At 39.7% G+C, this 13994-nt stretch overlaps 1 protein-coding gene and 1 long non-coding RNA gene across 8 annotated transcripts in view; one reads left to right on the top strand and one right to left on the bottom strand.

Moving 5' to 3' along the window:
• The window catches only part of PAPOLG (poly(A) polymerase gamma), a 41690-nt gene extending 32542 nt beyond the window's left edge, over window positions 1-9148 (top strand). For 2 of the 7 annotated variants that reach the window (XR_011473166.1, XR_011473165.1), the window contains exons 23-24: window positions 3843-4023; window positions 6310-6392. Coding sequence is in view for 3 of the 7 variants with exons in the window: in XM_070429274.1 (XP_070285375.1) it covers window positions 6310-6439 (130 nt within the window). In the remaining 4 variants the exon portion in view is untranslated. Of the gene's footprint in view, window positions 1-104; window positions 1257-3842; window positions 4024-6309 lie in introns of those variants that run through there. The other 5 variants (XM_070429274.1, XM_070429278.1, XM_070429277.1 and 2 more) reach the window with 4 other exon arrangements.
• Window positions 1-13994, bottom strand: part of LOC139019920 (uncharacterized) — a 44725-nt gene that overhangs the window by 6208 nt on the left and 24523 nt on the right. Inside the window, exon 2 of the long non-coding RNA XR_011473169.1 lies at window positions 10475-10556. This is a non-coding gene — a long non-coding RNA (uncharacterized lncRNA). The remainder of the gene's footprint in view (window positions 1-10474; window positions 10557-13994) is intronic.

The raw sequence follows: 13994 nt of genomic DNA on the forward strand, positions 1-13994 counted from the left end.
TTAAAAAATAGAAGTGGCTGTCATACATAAAATAAGGTGAAAGTTATAGTCATGGATCTGACAACCTTCAAGTGGTTTTTGAACTCTCACACTTTGATCTGCAGATGCTGTAGCATCCTCTCATTGATTGCTACATACACTTCTCTGAGGATCACGTGCTGTCAAATTGTCATCTATAATATTATGACTTTGTGTTGGAGGTTTTACTGCCTTAACTTTTGATGCTTAATTCTCTACTATGGGAACCAGTTCTTGGCTCTTTGGACACTGATAAAACAAGTCCTGAACTCCCTCTCCCCCCTTTTTTTCCTTCCTTTTTTTTTTTTTTTTTTTTTGGTCTTATGTTGTAATCACTGTATAAAATTGAAAAAGTTGAAAAAAAAAATTGTCTTGTAATTTCCCAAATGTTAACACATTTACTTTAGCATTGAAACCACTTTGTGAAACATGAGATGAATGAATGTGAGGTATCTTTTCTGCTTTCCTCATTTGTGTAGATGTACTTAATGTCTTCTATTGATTTAAATTATTTTTTTCCAGATTGGCACATGGAATATTTAAAAAAAAATTTTGTGTGTGTGTGTGTGCCTTTCTGTCCATATGTTCCATAGCTACCAGGGAGGATAAGTCTAGTGATTACATAAATTTTCTATATTTTGCCTCCTATGGAGGCCTTCAAAATGCATCTTTATCAAAATAGAACCAGGATACTAAAAATCAGTATATGAATGGTGAAATTGTTACATATCATATCTCATGCCATTCTTGTTAGCTGGCTGGTATTTTTTTACTGAGTAGCAACTCATTCCAGCATTAACATTAAGATACCTTTAAGTATGGCAAACTTGTAGTTTTGAGGTGTAAAATTAAAGTGGCATGATAATTCCTGACCATCACTTACCCCACAACTTCACACATTTTCTTCACAGACTAGGCATGCAGAAATAAGCAGTGGATTTTATTGGAACCCAAAGGCATTTTTGAATAACATTGTTACCAACCATTAATTGGCTCAGGACCTTTGTAATTTTTATTTAATTATATGAGTTGTCTTTTTTTACACTGCTTTTTTCAATGCATTTCGTAATATTTTTTAAGTTTCATGAACGCATGCTCAGTTTATTAAAATCCATAACCATGTAATTCTTGTAATATGTTAATTCAGTGTTTTGTAAATGAAGTCGTATGTATTTTCAGAGTATTTTTGTATGTACTGTAAGATACCATCTTTTCAAAGAGAAAACTTTAAAACCTTTATTGTCTCTCTAGTCTAATTTTTAAAATATGGATTATGCTTGAATTTTTCTTAAAATGAAAATGTATAGATTACACAGCAAGGAATGGCTGGTATATATTATTCAGCGTTCACTCCACATTCAGTAGGTCCAGTAGGAAAAACAAAATGGTACATTTGAATAATGCAGGGAGAATACTTGGTTGTGTATTTTAAAGGACTTATGGGACAGCTTTTAGCCAATGGAGTAATAATAGTCCATTTTCTCTTGTGAGCCCTTTACCATTGATTGAAATACTTGAATTCTGGTCAAAGAACAGTATCCTTCTCCCACTCCTGTTCCATGACCCTTGTGTCCCTGAAATGAAAAGTCTAGTGTTTCACTTGTACAAAGGAAAACTTAAAAGTAAAGAAGATCAAGAAAAACATAATCATTCTGTTATTCACTTTTGAGAAGAATGTATATTCTGCAGCTTTGGAGGGTGAAATGTTCTACAAATGTCAATTAAGACTATCTGTTCTCATGTGTCATTTAGGGTCACTGTTTCCTTGTTGATTTTTTTTTTTTTTTTGGTCTGGAAGATCTATCCAGGAAGTCAGTGGGGGTGTTAAAACCCTTTACTATGACTGCATTGCTGTCAATATCTCCCTTAAAGTCCTCCAAAAGTTTTTTTTAATAGAGTTAGGTGCTCCTATATTAGGTGCATATATATTTACCAGGATTATATCCTCTATTTGGATATTATGTAGTGACCTTCATTGTCTGTTTTGGCCTTCATTTTGAAGTCTATTTTATCAGATATTAGTATTGCTACCCCAGCTTTCCTTCATTTCTATTTGCATGGAAAAATTTTTTTCCATCCCTTCACTTTTGTCCTGTGTGAGTCTTTTATTCTGATGAGGGTCACTTGTAGAGAGCATATATGTGGATCTTGTTTTCTTATCCATTCAGCTACCTATGTCTTCTGATTGGAGCATTTAATCCATTTACATTTAAGGTTATTATGGGATAGGTACTTATTGCCCTTTTCTTTATGCATGTGTTTCTCTGTTTCTTATAGCAGTCCCTTTAATATTTCTTGCAATGCTAATTTGGTGATGATAAATTCCTTTTGCCTTTTTGGTCTGGGATGCTCCTTCACCATCTATTTTTAATGATAGCCTTGCTGAATAGAGTAGTCTTGGTTTCAGATCCTTGCTTTTCATTACCTTGAATATTTCTTGTCATTCCCTTCTGGCCTATAGTTTCTCTTGAGAAATCAGCTAACAGCCTTATGAGAGCTCCTTCGTAGGCAACAAATTGCTTTTCTTTTACTGCCTGTAAGATTCTGTGTCTTTAATTATGTGTCTGGGTGCGGACTCTTTGGGTTCTTCTTGCTTTGGACTCTGTGATTCTTTAACTTGTGTGACTTTTTCCTTCACTGGGTTTGAGAAGTTTTGTGCCATTATTTCTTCAAATAGGTTATCTATCCCTTGCTTATTTCTTCTGCTACCTCTATGATATAGATATTGTTATGTATTATGGTATCCCACAGCTCTCTTAAACTGTCCTCTGGTTTTTTGTTTTTTCCTTCTGGTACTCTGAGTTTTTTTCTACTCTATCTTCTAATTCATTGTTCTGATCCTCAGCTTGCTCTAATCTTGTGTTCCTTCCATTGTATTCTTTATTTCTGCTATGTCATTCTTTATTTCTGACTAGTTGTTTTTCAAAGTTTCTATATCTTTTTTTATGCTGTTGAGCATCCTTACAGTCATTACTCTGAATTCTATATCTAATAAATTGTTTATCTCCATTTCATTTAGCTCTTCTCTTATTCTTTCATTTGTGGCTTGTCTCCCCATATTTCTTTTGGCTGCCTGTTTGGGTTTGTTTCTATATATCAGGTAGATCTGCTACAACTCCCAGGCTTGGTAGGTGGCCTTACGTAGTGGGTAACCTGTGGGGTCCAGTGGCACAATCTCCCTGGTTACCAGATCTGGGTGCTCTAATGTTCCTTGTGCATGTTGCATGGACCCTCCTGTTTTAATTTAGCTTTGATTGCTATTGGCTCTTTAGTGCATGGGTTCAATCCTCGGGTTGGCTGACAGTGAAGCTCAACCCCCAACACAGTGTGCAAGCTGCTGTGCAGTTACTTATCACACAAAGCGGAATTCTCTGCAGGGTTTGGAGCCTGCCAATATCTCTCGGTTGATATACTGCTTGTGGAGCTTATTAGAACCTACTTTGTTGTCAGAAAGCTGGCCACTGGGTTTGTTGGTTTGGGGCTTCTTCAAATGGTCTCTGGTTCAGGCCAATGTCAGACGCTGTTTGTGACGGGCCTTGAGTACCCTGTTTAGAGCTATCAATGATCCACAGCTTGTGGCTCCCTCTGCTGGGCAGGATGCATGGGGGAAGGACCAAGCTGTGCACCCAGGCCTGCTTTACTTAGCCCAGGGCCCAAAGGCAGGTCAGGCAAAGACTCAAAGCACCCAGAGATCCACCTGTATCTATAGGGTGATTGTTAGTCTCAGTCACTTAAAAAGCCTCAGAATGTAGAGCACAGCACAGCCTAAACCGTAGGGTGGGGTAAGAGGGTTTCTAACAGGTGGGGCAATTTCTTCCCCCCAGGCTAAGGCTGCAATGATGGGAAAGGTCTGCCTGAGATAGGTGGCTTCTGCAGCGTGGGGGAGTGACTCAGCACAGGGATCCCAGCGGCTGCCCTCTCTGCTCTCTTCCTGCTGAGTCACCAACTCCAGACTCTCCTCACACAGCTCTAGTCCACTCTGCCCTCCCACTGCTGGAGCCCCAGGTAAGTGGCTGCAAACGAAATTTAGTGTGTTGGCCCTTTAAGGGTGTGTCTGCGTTTCTAGCTCTCTGTCCCTGCCCAACAGAACCCTGGTACTTTTCACAGCCAGATGTTATTTGGGCGCCTTTCCCAGTTCTGGTGTTCTGGGCCGGGGAGCCCAGCTTGGGCTTCCCCAGACTTCTCAGAGGGAAGCCCCCCACAACTGAGATATCCCTCCGGAACCTCAGCTGCTGCCTGTGGAGCCTAGCCAGCCCCTCACACCTCTGCACCTCCTATCAGTGTTGATGTTGTCTCCTTTTTACATCTTTGGTTATAAGGGTTCTCTCCAGCTAATCTTCAGTTGGTTATTCAGGATGATTTTTTTTATATTTTAGTTGTAATTCCAATTTGGTCCTGGGAGAATATCACTGTAACTTCCACGTAATCCACCGCCATCTTGGTATCTTCCCCCTTTAATTCACTTTTTATAGAGGAAAAGACAGGAATCGAATCCCACAACCAAGTTGTAGTTTCCTTAGCAAAGCAAAGCTGCTGTTTTAGCTGAACATTTTCTAAGTCACTGTCTTCCTTTTTAGTTTTCAGTGTCTTCACTTCCTGGCCTCGGAGTCAGCTTTCACATGGCGGGGCCCTGATTATGGCTGTGCTTTCCTCTCGAGTCTTTATATTTTCCACTGTTCCTCACTACATTCTCTGCATTCTGGTGCCAGTCCATATCTCTTTGAACTTCCACCTTGGTTTCTGTGTTCACCATTCTGACCACGTCCTGCACTCGGCAGGTCAGTTTGGGGGATGGCCCACACACGTCCCAAGTCCCACAGGTTGTGGCATTTGGACTCCTCCCGTGCATGCAGTGCTCTTGGTCCCTCTCCCAGTCTTTACCTTGGCTCTGGTGCTTTCCAAGTCATGCCCTTAGGCTTTGTCCCTCAGCTTCTCTCTTCCCCCATGGCTTCTCCTTGTCTCTGTCCCTGCAAGGATGATCCCTGGGGCTGGGGCTGGTCTCTGTCCCCCACCCTCTCTTTGTACTTGGCCTCCTTGTCTGGATCCCTAGAGTTCTGCTGCTTGGACTTTGAGACATCCATTTCCAAGTCCTTGTGTTTCTTACTTCCCCTGGGAGTGCCCGACTGCAGCCCAAAGGTGTTTTCTGAGGTTCTCCGCTTTCCATGGATCAGCTTTGGTTCTTCTCTTGCTTAGGAAAGCTGTTTTCTTAGCTGAACTCTTTCCTTTATTTAAATATTTTTGTTTTTGAAACAATGAAAATCTCTATTTTTCAATATCTTACACAAATTTCCCAGGAGACCAAATTTTGCTTAAGAGCCTGAGTCCTGACTCTTTTGACGGTGTGAGGCAGTTGCAAAATCCACAAAAATTACACAAATGGGCTCTGGAATTGTGTACATCAGTCTTTTCATTTTCTGCATTAATGCATTTTGAATTTCTTTATCTCCTTTTTTTCTGGCTGAGGGAAGTTCTTCAATTCTCTCGATTCTGGCTCATTAGTGCGAACTAATCCTCTCCATCACAAACCTCAAAGTCATCTTCATGGTCTTCAAAATCATCTTCAAAATTGGCCGTGTAGTTGTCAGCTCAAACATTTTCTAAGTTGATGTCTTCCTTTTCAATTTCCACAGTCATCACTTCCCAGCCTTGGAGCCAGCTTCCACGTGGCGGGGCCCTCGTCGTAGCTGTACTTCCTTCTCAAGGCTTTATCTTTTCCATTATTCCTCACTATATCCTCTGCATGCTGGTGCCAGTCCCATATCTCTGTGAAATTCCACCTCAGTTTCTTTGTTTACCATTCTGACTGCATCCTGCACTCAGGAAAGTCAGTTTGGAGGGTAGCGGCCTGAGCATATTCAGGCCCCACAGGTTGTGGTGCATGCCTGCCAGCTTGGGCTCTTCCCTCCACACATGGTGCTCTCAGTCAGACTCTGGTCCCTCTCCCAGCCTTTGCCTCAGCTCTGGTGCTTCTCCAAGTTATGCTCTTGGGCCTTGTCCTTCAGCTTCCTTGTCCTGGTCATCCCTTCTTTTCCCCCATGGATTCTCCTTATCTCTGTCCCCATGAGGATGCTCTCTGGAGCTGTGGCCGATCTCTGTCCCCTGCCCTCTCTCTGCACTTGGCCTCCAGTCTGAGTCCCTGAGCTTCTGCTCCTTGTACTCTGGGATGTCTGTTTCCAAGTCCTTATGTAGTTTTTTTTCCTTATGTTTCTTTTACCTTCCTTGGGAGTACCAACTGTGCAGCCCTGAGGTCATCTGCTCTCCATGTATCATCTTTGGGTTTTCTCTTCCCAGGCTCCATCACCGCTTGCTGGCCCAGGAGGCCGCTCTGAGCTACGCACCCCGGGAGGAGAGGCCCGCAGCGTTATATCTTCCTGTATTCAAATATTTTGAGATTTGCTCTACCAATTCTCTATTTGAGTAAAGGTGAATGATTATGAAAGGACTAATTGTCACCTGACTTCAAACTGAAAAATTCTTTAGTAAGGGATTTGATTAAATTTTATATGTGATGTATTTGCATTTTTGTATTTAATATCTACCTATTCTCCCCTTCCATTATCAGTCTTCAAAGTCTCTTTAAGAATTCCTTGTACATCCATGTTTACCTTAGTATATAAACAGATTCTTTGGAGTGATTAGTGGAGTTTTTCTTTAATAAGAAAGCAATAAGCCTAAACCTTATACTATAGTGTAGTCATTTCTCTTGTTTTAAGGGTCCATTCAACATAGGGTTAAGACATAGTCAGTGGTTCAAGTTGGACCTCTCAAAGATAGCATTCTTCCACCTGTTTGGTAACTGGGAGTTGATGAAATGCTTTTAAGATGGTGGGTTTGGTAAAAAATGAAGTGTTTTTATCCAGAACAGTAGGTAGAATGTTCAGTACATTTTGTTACCATTGTAGGAATCTTCCATTGTACTGGTTCCAAGTAAGTATAAAGGTAAAGTATGATCTGGGAGTATATATTACGTTACGAGGGACTAAGTAAATGTGTTGGATTTCAGGTGTGAAACTATACTTAGAAATACTTTTTTTAAAAGTTAGAACTATCTACATACATAAAAGTCTAAGCGACCATCTGACCAACCATCTGACCAGTAGCTATGACATGCAATGACCACCAGGGGGTAGACGCTCAATGCAGGAGCTGCCAAGCTGTGGTGACTTGGCAGCTGCAGTTCTCAGGTAACGCATCAGAACCAGAGAGGAGGGAGCCCGATTTTGGGGTGCATCCCCCGAGAACCGCCCTCACAATCCGGGACTCCTCAGGGGATGTTGGAGAGCCCGTTTCAGCCCAATCCCCGCAGGCCAGGCCAAGGGACCCCACCGGTGCACGAATGCGTGCACTGGGCCTCTAGTTCATTATGTAGACATGTTCATTTTCACAAGGGTTAAATTTTTTTAAATTTTATTTTATTGTTTAAAGTATTACAGAAAGCAGTACATATGTCTCCTTTTTTTCCCGCCATTGACCTTCCCCTGGGCTCCTCTACCCCCCAGCACATGCCCTCACCCCACCCCTTCCAGTGTTTTGTGTCCATTGGTTATGCTTATATACATGCATACAAGTCCTTCGGTTGATCTCTTACCTCCCCCTCCCCCAATACTCCCCACTTCCCACTGTAATTTTACAGTCTGTTCCATGCTTCTCTGCCTCTGTATCTCACAAGGGTTAAATTTTAACCTCATTTTTCAGTGACTGGTTCTGAAAATTAGTATATATCAAAGGAAAACAATTTTCTGCTAATTTACCCTTAGGGACAATTTGAGAGACAGGGTTTGTGGCTTAAAATCTTATAACATTGGGGCATGAGAATGAATTTTAAAACACTACATTGGATCCCACTCCTGACACCAAAAAAAAATAAAAAAATAAAAAACAATAAAACACTACATTGGTGCTTACAATAAGAATAACTGTCTTACAGCAGCAATTTAGTAACATTAAAATGCTTACTCTAGCAGAAGCAGTAAAGTGAAGCTGGGCTAAGATTATTTTCCACTGTTCAACAGCTTTGAAATCAGAATTCCTAATGGGTGTCATGGACCATAGGGAATCCTTCGCAAATGTATATAAGAAGTTTTTATATGCGTTTTTCTGGGGGGAAATTCATAGCTTTCATCACCTTTTCAAAGTGGTTCATGACCCTAAAGAAAGGGGTGGGGGACCACAGCTATCCAGAATTGAATAATCCCGGACTCGGGAATTTTTTCCCATAAGATTTTTCTGTGGTATATTTCCGAAAATGTACTATGGCTCCTAACTAGTAAAGTGGGCTGATGGGGCATGCTGAAACACCAAATTTCTCTCCAGGTTTTTTTATATATTTCAGATGAAACTTCTTCAGTACTTAGAAAAATGCTTCCTATTGCATTTATAAATGTCCTCATGTTAATTTAGATTCATCAATGGGGTCAATCTTTAGTTCAACAAATTTCAACCTAAGATCAGAGTAGAATAGCTTATAATGGCCATTAGAAATGGTAAAAAGTAGTTAATCATTAAAGATCCTAATCCTTATGATTTAAAGTATCATTAAAGTTCTCTTCTTCTGTGTTTGTGGTTCAGACTAGAACATATACTGAACAGACCAATAGAACTTTAGTTTAAAAAATATTTTTTATAAATAAAATTGTATTTAAATAAATAACTGCCTATTAAATCTTCCAAAGTTTAGAATTTAGGTCATAATGATAGTGATAAAAAGCGCAGATGATGGGAGAAAAAACCAATCTCAATAATGGTAACTGTATTTCCTTGGAATTTTTTCAGAAGAATTATACAAGGTCATATCCTTCCCAAATTTCCTATTTTTTCTGAAATAATTTCTGAAGTTAGTCGAACATAAGATTATTATTAGACTTGCTATAATTTTTAAGCTATTATTACTACATTTTAGCAAAGATCCACATAATTACTTTATAAACTGCTTAGGATATCTTTGAGGTAAATGGTGCTACATCAATCATTCCACAGTGTTAAGTAAAATGAATGCAGCTGTGTGTGTAATTCATTTTAATTTTTCCTGCCTTTTATTTGGATTGTCTTATTTCTTAGTTGTACGCATGAGCCTCATTTGTCTGAAATAAGTAATCAAATAAACTTGCTTTGATAAATAGATGTTTATGATTGATATTATTTGGGAGTAATTTTATTTTTCAAACTGACAGCCAATTTGGTCATTTACCACTCAGAGTTTTTTTGGAAGATAATGATATCCACTACCTGCTTAATCTGAAAGTGAAATTCATACTCAATTTGCCTCATAAGAATCACTTATTAAATATTTGTTATCAAGCAATAGCATCTGCCTCATATATTGAGGGCAAAATTCTGTCAGCCTTGTGGTCAATATCAGGTGACCAGAGTCCTCTACTAATGGCTAGCCAGTGATGGCAAACCTATGACACGCGTGTCAGAGGTGACACGCGAACTCATTTTTTTGGTTGATTTTTCTTTGTTAAATGGCATTTAAATATATAAAATAAATATCAAAAATATAAGTCTTTGTTTTACTATGGTTGCAAATATCAAAAAATTTCTATATGTGACACGGCACCAGAGTTAAAGTTAGGGTTTTTCAAAATGCTGACACGCCAAGCTCAAAAGGTTCGCCATCACTGGGCTAGACAGAAGTACATTTAGCATTCATACCTTTGGTACTGTCTACAGAGGAACATGTTACAGAGCTTGTTACATTCTGCTGGGGTCCAATCCCAGCGGGTCCAGGGGTCCCCAAAGGTGTGGACGGAGTCGGCGAAGAAGGAATGACACGAAGACAGCCTTCAGTTGATCAGCAGCCTAGTCAGGACCTCTAGCCAGGATCTCCAGCCAAAGTTCTGGTCGGAGTTCTAGTTAGGAACTGATCAGGATCTGATGTTTATTGTCTTGTTACATCCATATTTATACCAACCGATTTTAATCCTGTCAATTTCTATTACAAAGGTTAGGGCGTTTCTTATCTCCATTCCAGGGAGTAAAGATTATGTAGCTTAACTACCCGCCTGGCACTTAATTAAGGGGTTGTATCCCCTCCCTAACCTCAGGGAAAGATCCCCACCTGGGGAAACAACCTTTCTCGGAGAGGTGACCTTGGTTAAAACACATGGCGCTAAAGAGAGCAAACATATTAAGAACAATATGCTATATATGCCAGGTCCCTTGAAACATATGCTGTGCAGATGTTTCTTTCCTGCAGCGACTGTGTCAAGCAGCAAGGATGGACCGGCTCCCGGCAACATTCTTGTTTCTGAAGTGACTTTTTTTATAGCCAAACCACATATCTTGAATACTAATAGTACTGAATTCACAAGTAAGACCCTATGTCTATATCATTAAGATTATTAGCAAGCCACTCATAGCACCAATGGAAACACATTTGACATTTATTACATTAATTAGCAGGGCCGCCTGAATCCATTGAGCAATGGATAACAGAAGGGCCCCTGGTACTCACTGGTGAAGCGTGGTCTTCCAGATTGGATTGCCAGCTGACCATCCCTGGAGTGTGACTTTCTGATAAGGGCAACTCACTGATCCTAGGATATAACACAAATATCCCACTATGCTGAAATGTTTTCAAGTAAGTTGACATCATAAGTTCTTTGTGGATCCAAATGCATTAAAGTATTAAGGTCAAAATAGAATGTATTATAAATCACATTTTCTGAAACTATCAAGCCATAAGATCCAGCCAAACTTACTTATTAGTCCTTAAAAGGACAGGCTCCTAAACCCTGATGATTGATATATTGGGCCTATTGGTTGCACAAAGACTTCCATGTGAACTTGGTCGGAGTGATTCGGCCTACATTCCCTAACATGTTACTTGCACCTTTTAACATTTTAATTATTCTAACTCGTGTAATGTTCACTTTACCTATTTGTTTGCCCTGATGAGGTTGTAGATTTGAGAGCAGTAACCTTTATCCAAGAATCTTTATGTAGTCGAATGCCCAAAAAATGCTGAAAAAGAAAATGCATGAGTCCTGCTTGGTTGGTTGTTTTTGATCTTTTGGCTTTTGTTTGTTTTTATTTATTTGAGTAGGATTATCTAGAAGAGAGGCCTGATGAAAGAACTAAGATGCAGAGGCAAACAAAACTTAGTGAAAATCATTAAGACATGTTTTTCAAACTTTTCCAACTGTAACACTGAGTAAGAAATACATTGCAAGTCAGCACATGTATATACACATAAATGAAAATATTTGTATATATAATTTATATAATCAAAACAAGTTTCACAAACACCGCTTTCCTGACTATGTGTAATACAGGTTGATACTTTGTTTTATTACTTTTTCAGTGCTAGTTGTGATTTAACAAAGGTGTTTTCACAACCTCCCCTGAGTCATGACCTACACTTTTGAAATACATTGCATTAGAAGTTCTTTTCCCAAAAATTCATCTCAAAGTTCTTCCCCCAAAAGTTCTTCTCAAAACCTAGATTATCTTTCCTTTATTCAGTCTGTTCTAGAATGCAAACTGGTACAGGAAATAGTACCAGAAAGGATAGTATGAAGCATGTGGAAGAAGTAGATGATAAAGGATATATAGATGTTCCTTTCTCCTAAGGAAAAATATTACCAGGAAACTTACATCTTTGCATCAGTTGGTAATTTTTAAAAATGTAAAAGCCAAAAATTAGCAAAGAGCAAGACTTAGGACATTTAGATGGTATTTATTTTAGTATAGGTCACTTGACCTCTGCTGGCCAAGGGATGTCATCAATCCCTGAAGGGTAGACTGGAAGTAAACTAGAATGACAGACATCTTATTAACCAAGAGCCACTCACCGTGAGATACATAAGTTGCTCACTCAGAGAATTCTATTGTACACGGCTCCCATATAATATCCCAGGAACTCAAGCATACTAGAGAATTGAGGTCCAATAGTAAAAGTATTATCTCCCCTTGGCCAGTGTGTCTTAGAGGTTGGGGCATCGTCCTGAGCACTGAGAAGTCACAGATTTGATTCTCAGTCAAGAGCATGTACCTGAGTTGCTATTTGCTCCCCAGCCTCCCACCCCCGTGTGTGCTCAAGAGGCAACCAGTCAATATGTCTCTCCCTACCAACTTCCTTTCACTCTCTGAAAAGCAATGGAAAAAATATCCTCAGGTGAAGATAACAAAAAAAGAAAGTATTACTATCTCCTGAGAAATTCTAGATCATAATTATAAAAATATTTAACTGACTAAGCATTTAGGATATGCCTTTTAAAACGTTGTGGCATTACTCCTTACAATGAGGTAGCAGTTATTTACAAATGAGGAAATTGAAGCTTAAAGAGATTATATGACCAGCTCAAAATTGCATGACTATTAATTGGTAGACTCAGGAAGTATGATTCAAAGCCTAGTGCTCAGCTATATCTCCCATTTATGAATGAAGTTAGAGGTGTGGATCAAATCCCTGCCAACCTGCATTCTTCCGGGGAGTATGAAACTTTTGAGGTAAACCTGGTCAGCAGCAACACTGGTCATTTGTGATGGGCTGCAGGGGGCACTGGTCTCCTGCAGAGAGTCCAAGGCTAAGAATCAGGAAAGCTGAGTTCTGGCCCAGCACTGCCCCTTACTTTTGGGTAACTTCAACACTCGACCCCCACTGTGCTTTGTTTTCTCCCATCTGAAACACAGAGAAGCTGTGACAGGGAAGTATTCCAAAAGAGTCATAGAGTTGCCCTAACTGGTTTGGCTCAATGGATAGAGCACCGGCCTGCAGACTGAAAGGTCCTAGGTTCAATTCTGGTCAAGTGCATGTACCTTGGTTGTGGGCACATCCCCAGTAGGAGGTGTGCAGGAAGCAGCTGATCAATGCATCTCTCTCATCGATGTTTCTAACTCTCTATCCCTCTCTCTTCCTCTCTGTAAAAAATCAATAATATATATATATATATATATATATATATATATATTTTTTTTTTTTTTTTTTAAAGAGTCGTAGAGTTCTACAGATAGGATGGACAGACAGTTAATCTCCCAGAATAATAGCCATGTAGCCCTAACCTGTGGTGCCGGGTTCGATTCCGGTCAAGGGCATGTACCTTGGTTGCGGGCACATCCCCAGTAGGGGGTGTGCAAGAGGCAGCTGATTGATGTTTCTCTCTCATCGGTGTTTCTAACTCTCTATCCCTCTCCCTTCCTCTCTGTGAAAAATCAATAAAATATATTTTTTAAAAAATAGCCATGTAACATTCCCTAGACATCAGTCTAGATTGGAGCAGGAAGAAAAGGGATTCTGGAGAATACTGCCATGAAAAGAAAAATGAAAGTGAAGGTTTACCTGGTAAGCTTGATCATAGTGGAAGGAAATGAACATTTCTATCAGAGTTTGAGAATAACCAAGTAAATGTTTTAAAACATTAATTTTAGGGAAATCAAAAAGCTAAAAAAAGAGGTACTGTAACTACAGTGTGTCACATGGCTCAGCTGTGAATATTTATATAGTTGTAATAATATAAGTAGAGAATATTGAACTATACTGAGAAGGGGAAAGGAAGGACAAGGTAAGAGTCAAATCCCCATCTTCAGTGGAAGTAGAAAATATCGAAAACTAGAATAGTGTAAACATGTTATTTAGAAATAGGAGAAAAACAAATAGAAAACTAGGAGTAACTAATACAAAAGCCTTAAAGTGAAAATAATTGCCTCTAGGGAACAGAAATCAGGACTAGGGGGAGACAGGGAGGAGATGACTTTTTTTGTTGTTAATCCTCACCAGAGGATATTTTTTCGATTTTTTGTTTGTTTGTTTTTTTGTTTAGAGTGAGAGTGAAAGGGGGGGGAGGGGGAGAGAGAGAGAAAGAGAGAGAGAAAGATGTTGCCTCCTGCACATGGCAGGACCTGGGCCAGGGATTGAACCTGCAAACCAGGTACGTGCCCTTGACTGGGAATCGAACCCACAACTCTTTGGTGCACTAGCCAATGCTCTTAACCACTGAGCAACCCTGACCAGGGCAAGGAGATGACTTTTTTTA

The sequence above is a fragment of the Myotis yumanensis genome, unplaced genomic scaffold, assembly GCF_028538775.1.
Source record: "Myotis yumanensis isolate MYYU_CA2020_CCGP unplaced genomic scaffold, mMyoYum1.0.hap1 SCAF_11, whole genome shotgun sequence".
NCBI classification, from domain to species: domain Eukaryota; kingdom Metazoa; phylum Chordata; class Mammalia; order Chiroptera; family Vespertilionidae; genus Myotis; species Myotis yumanensis.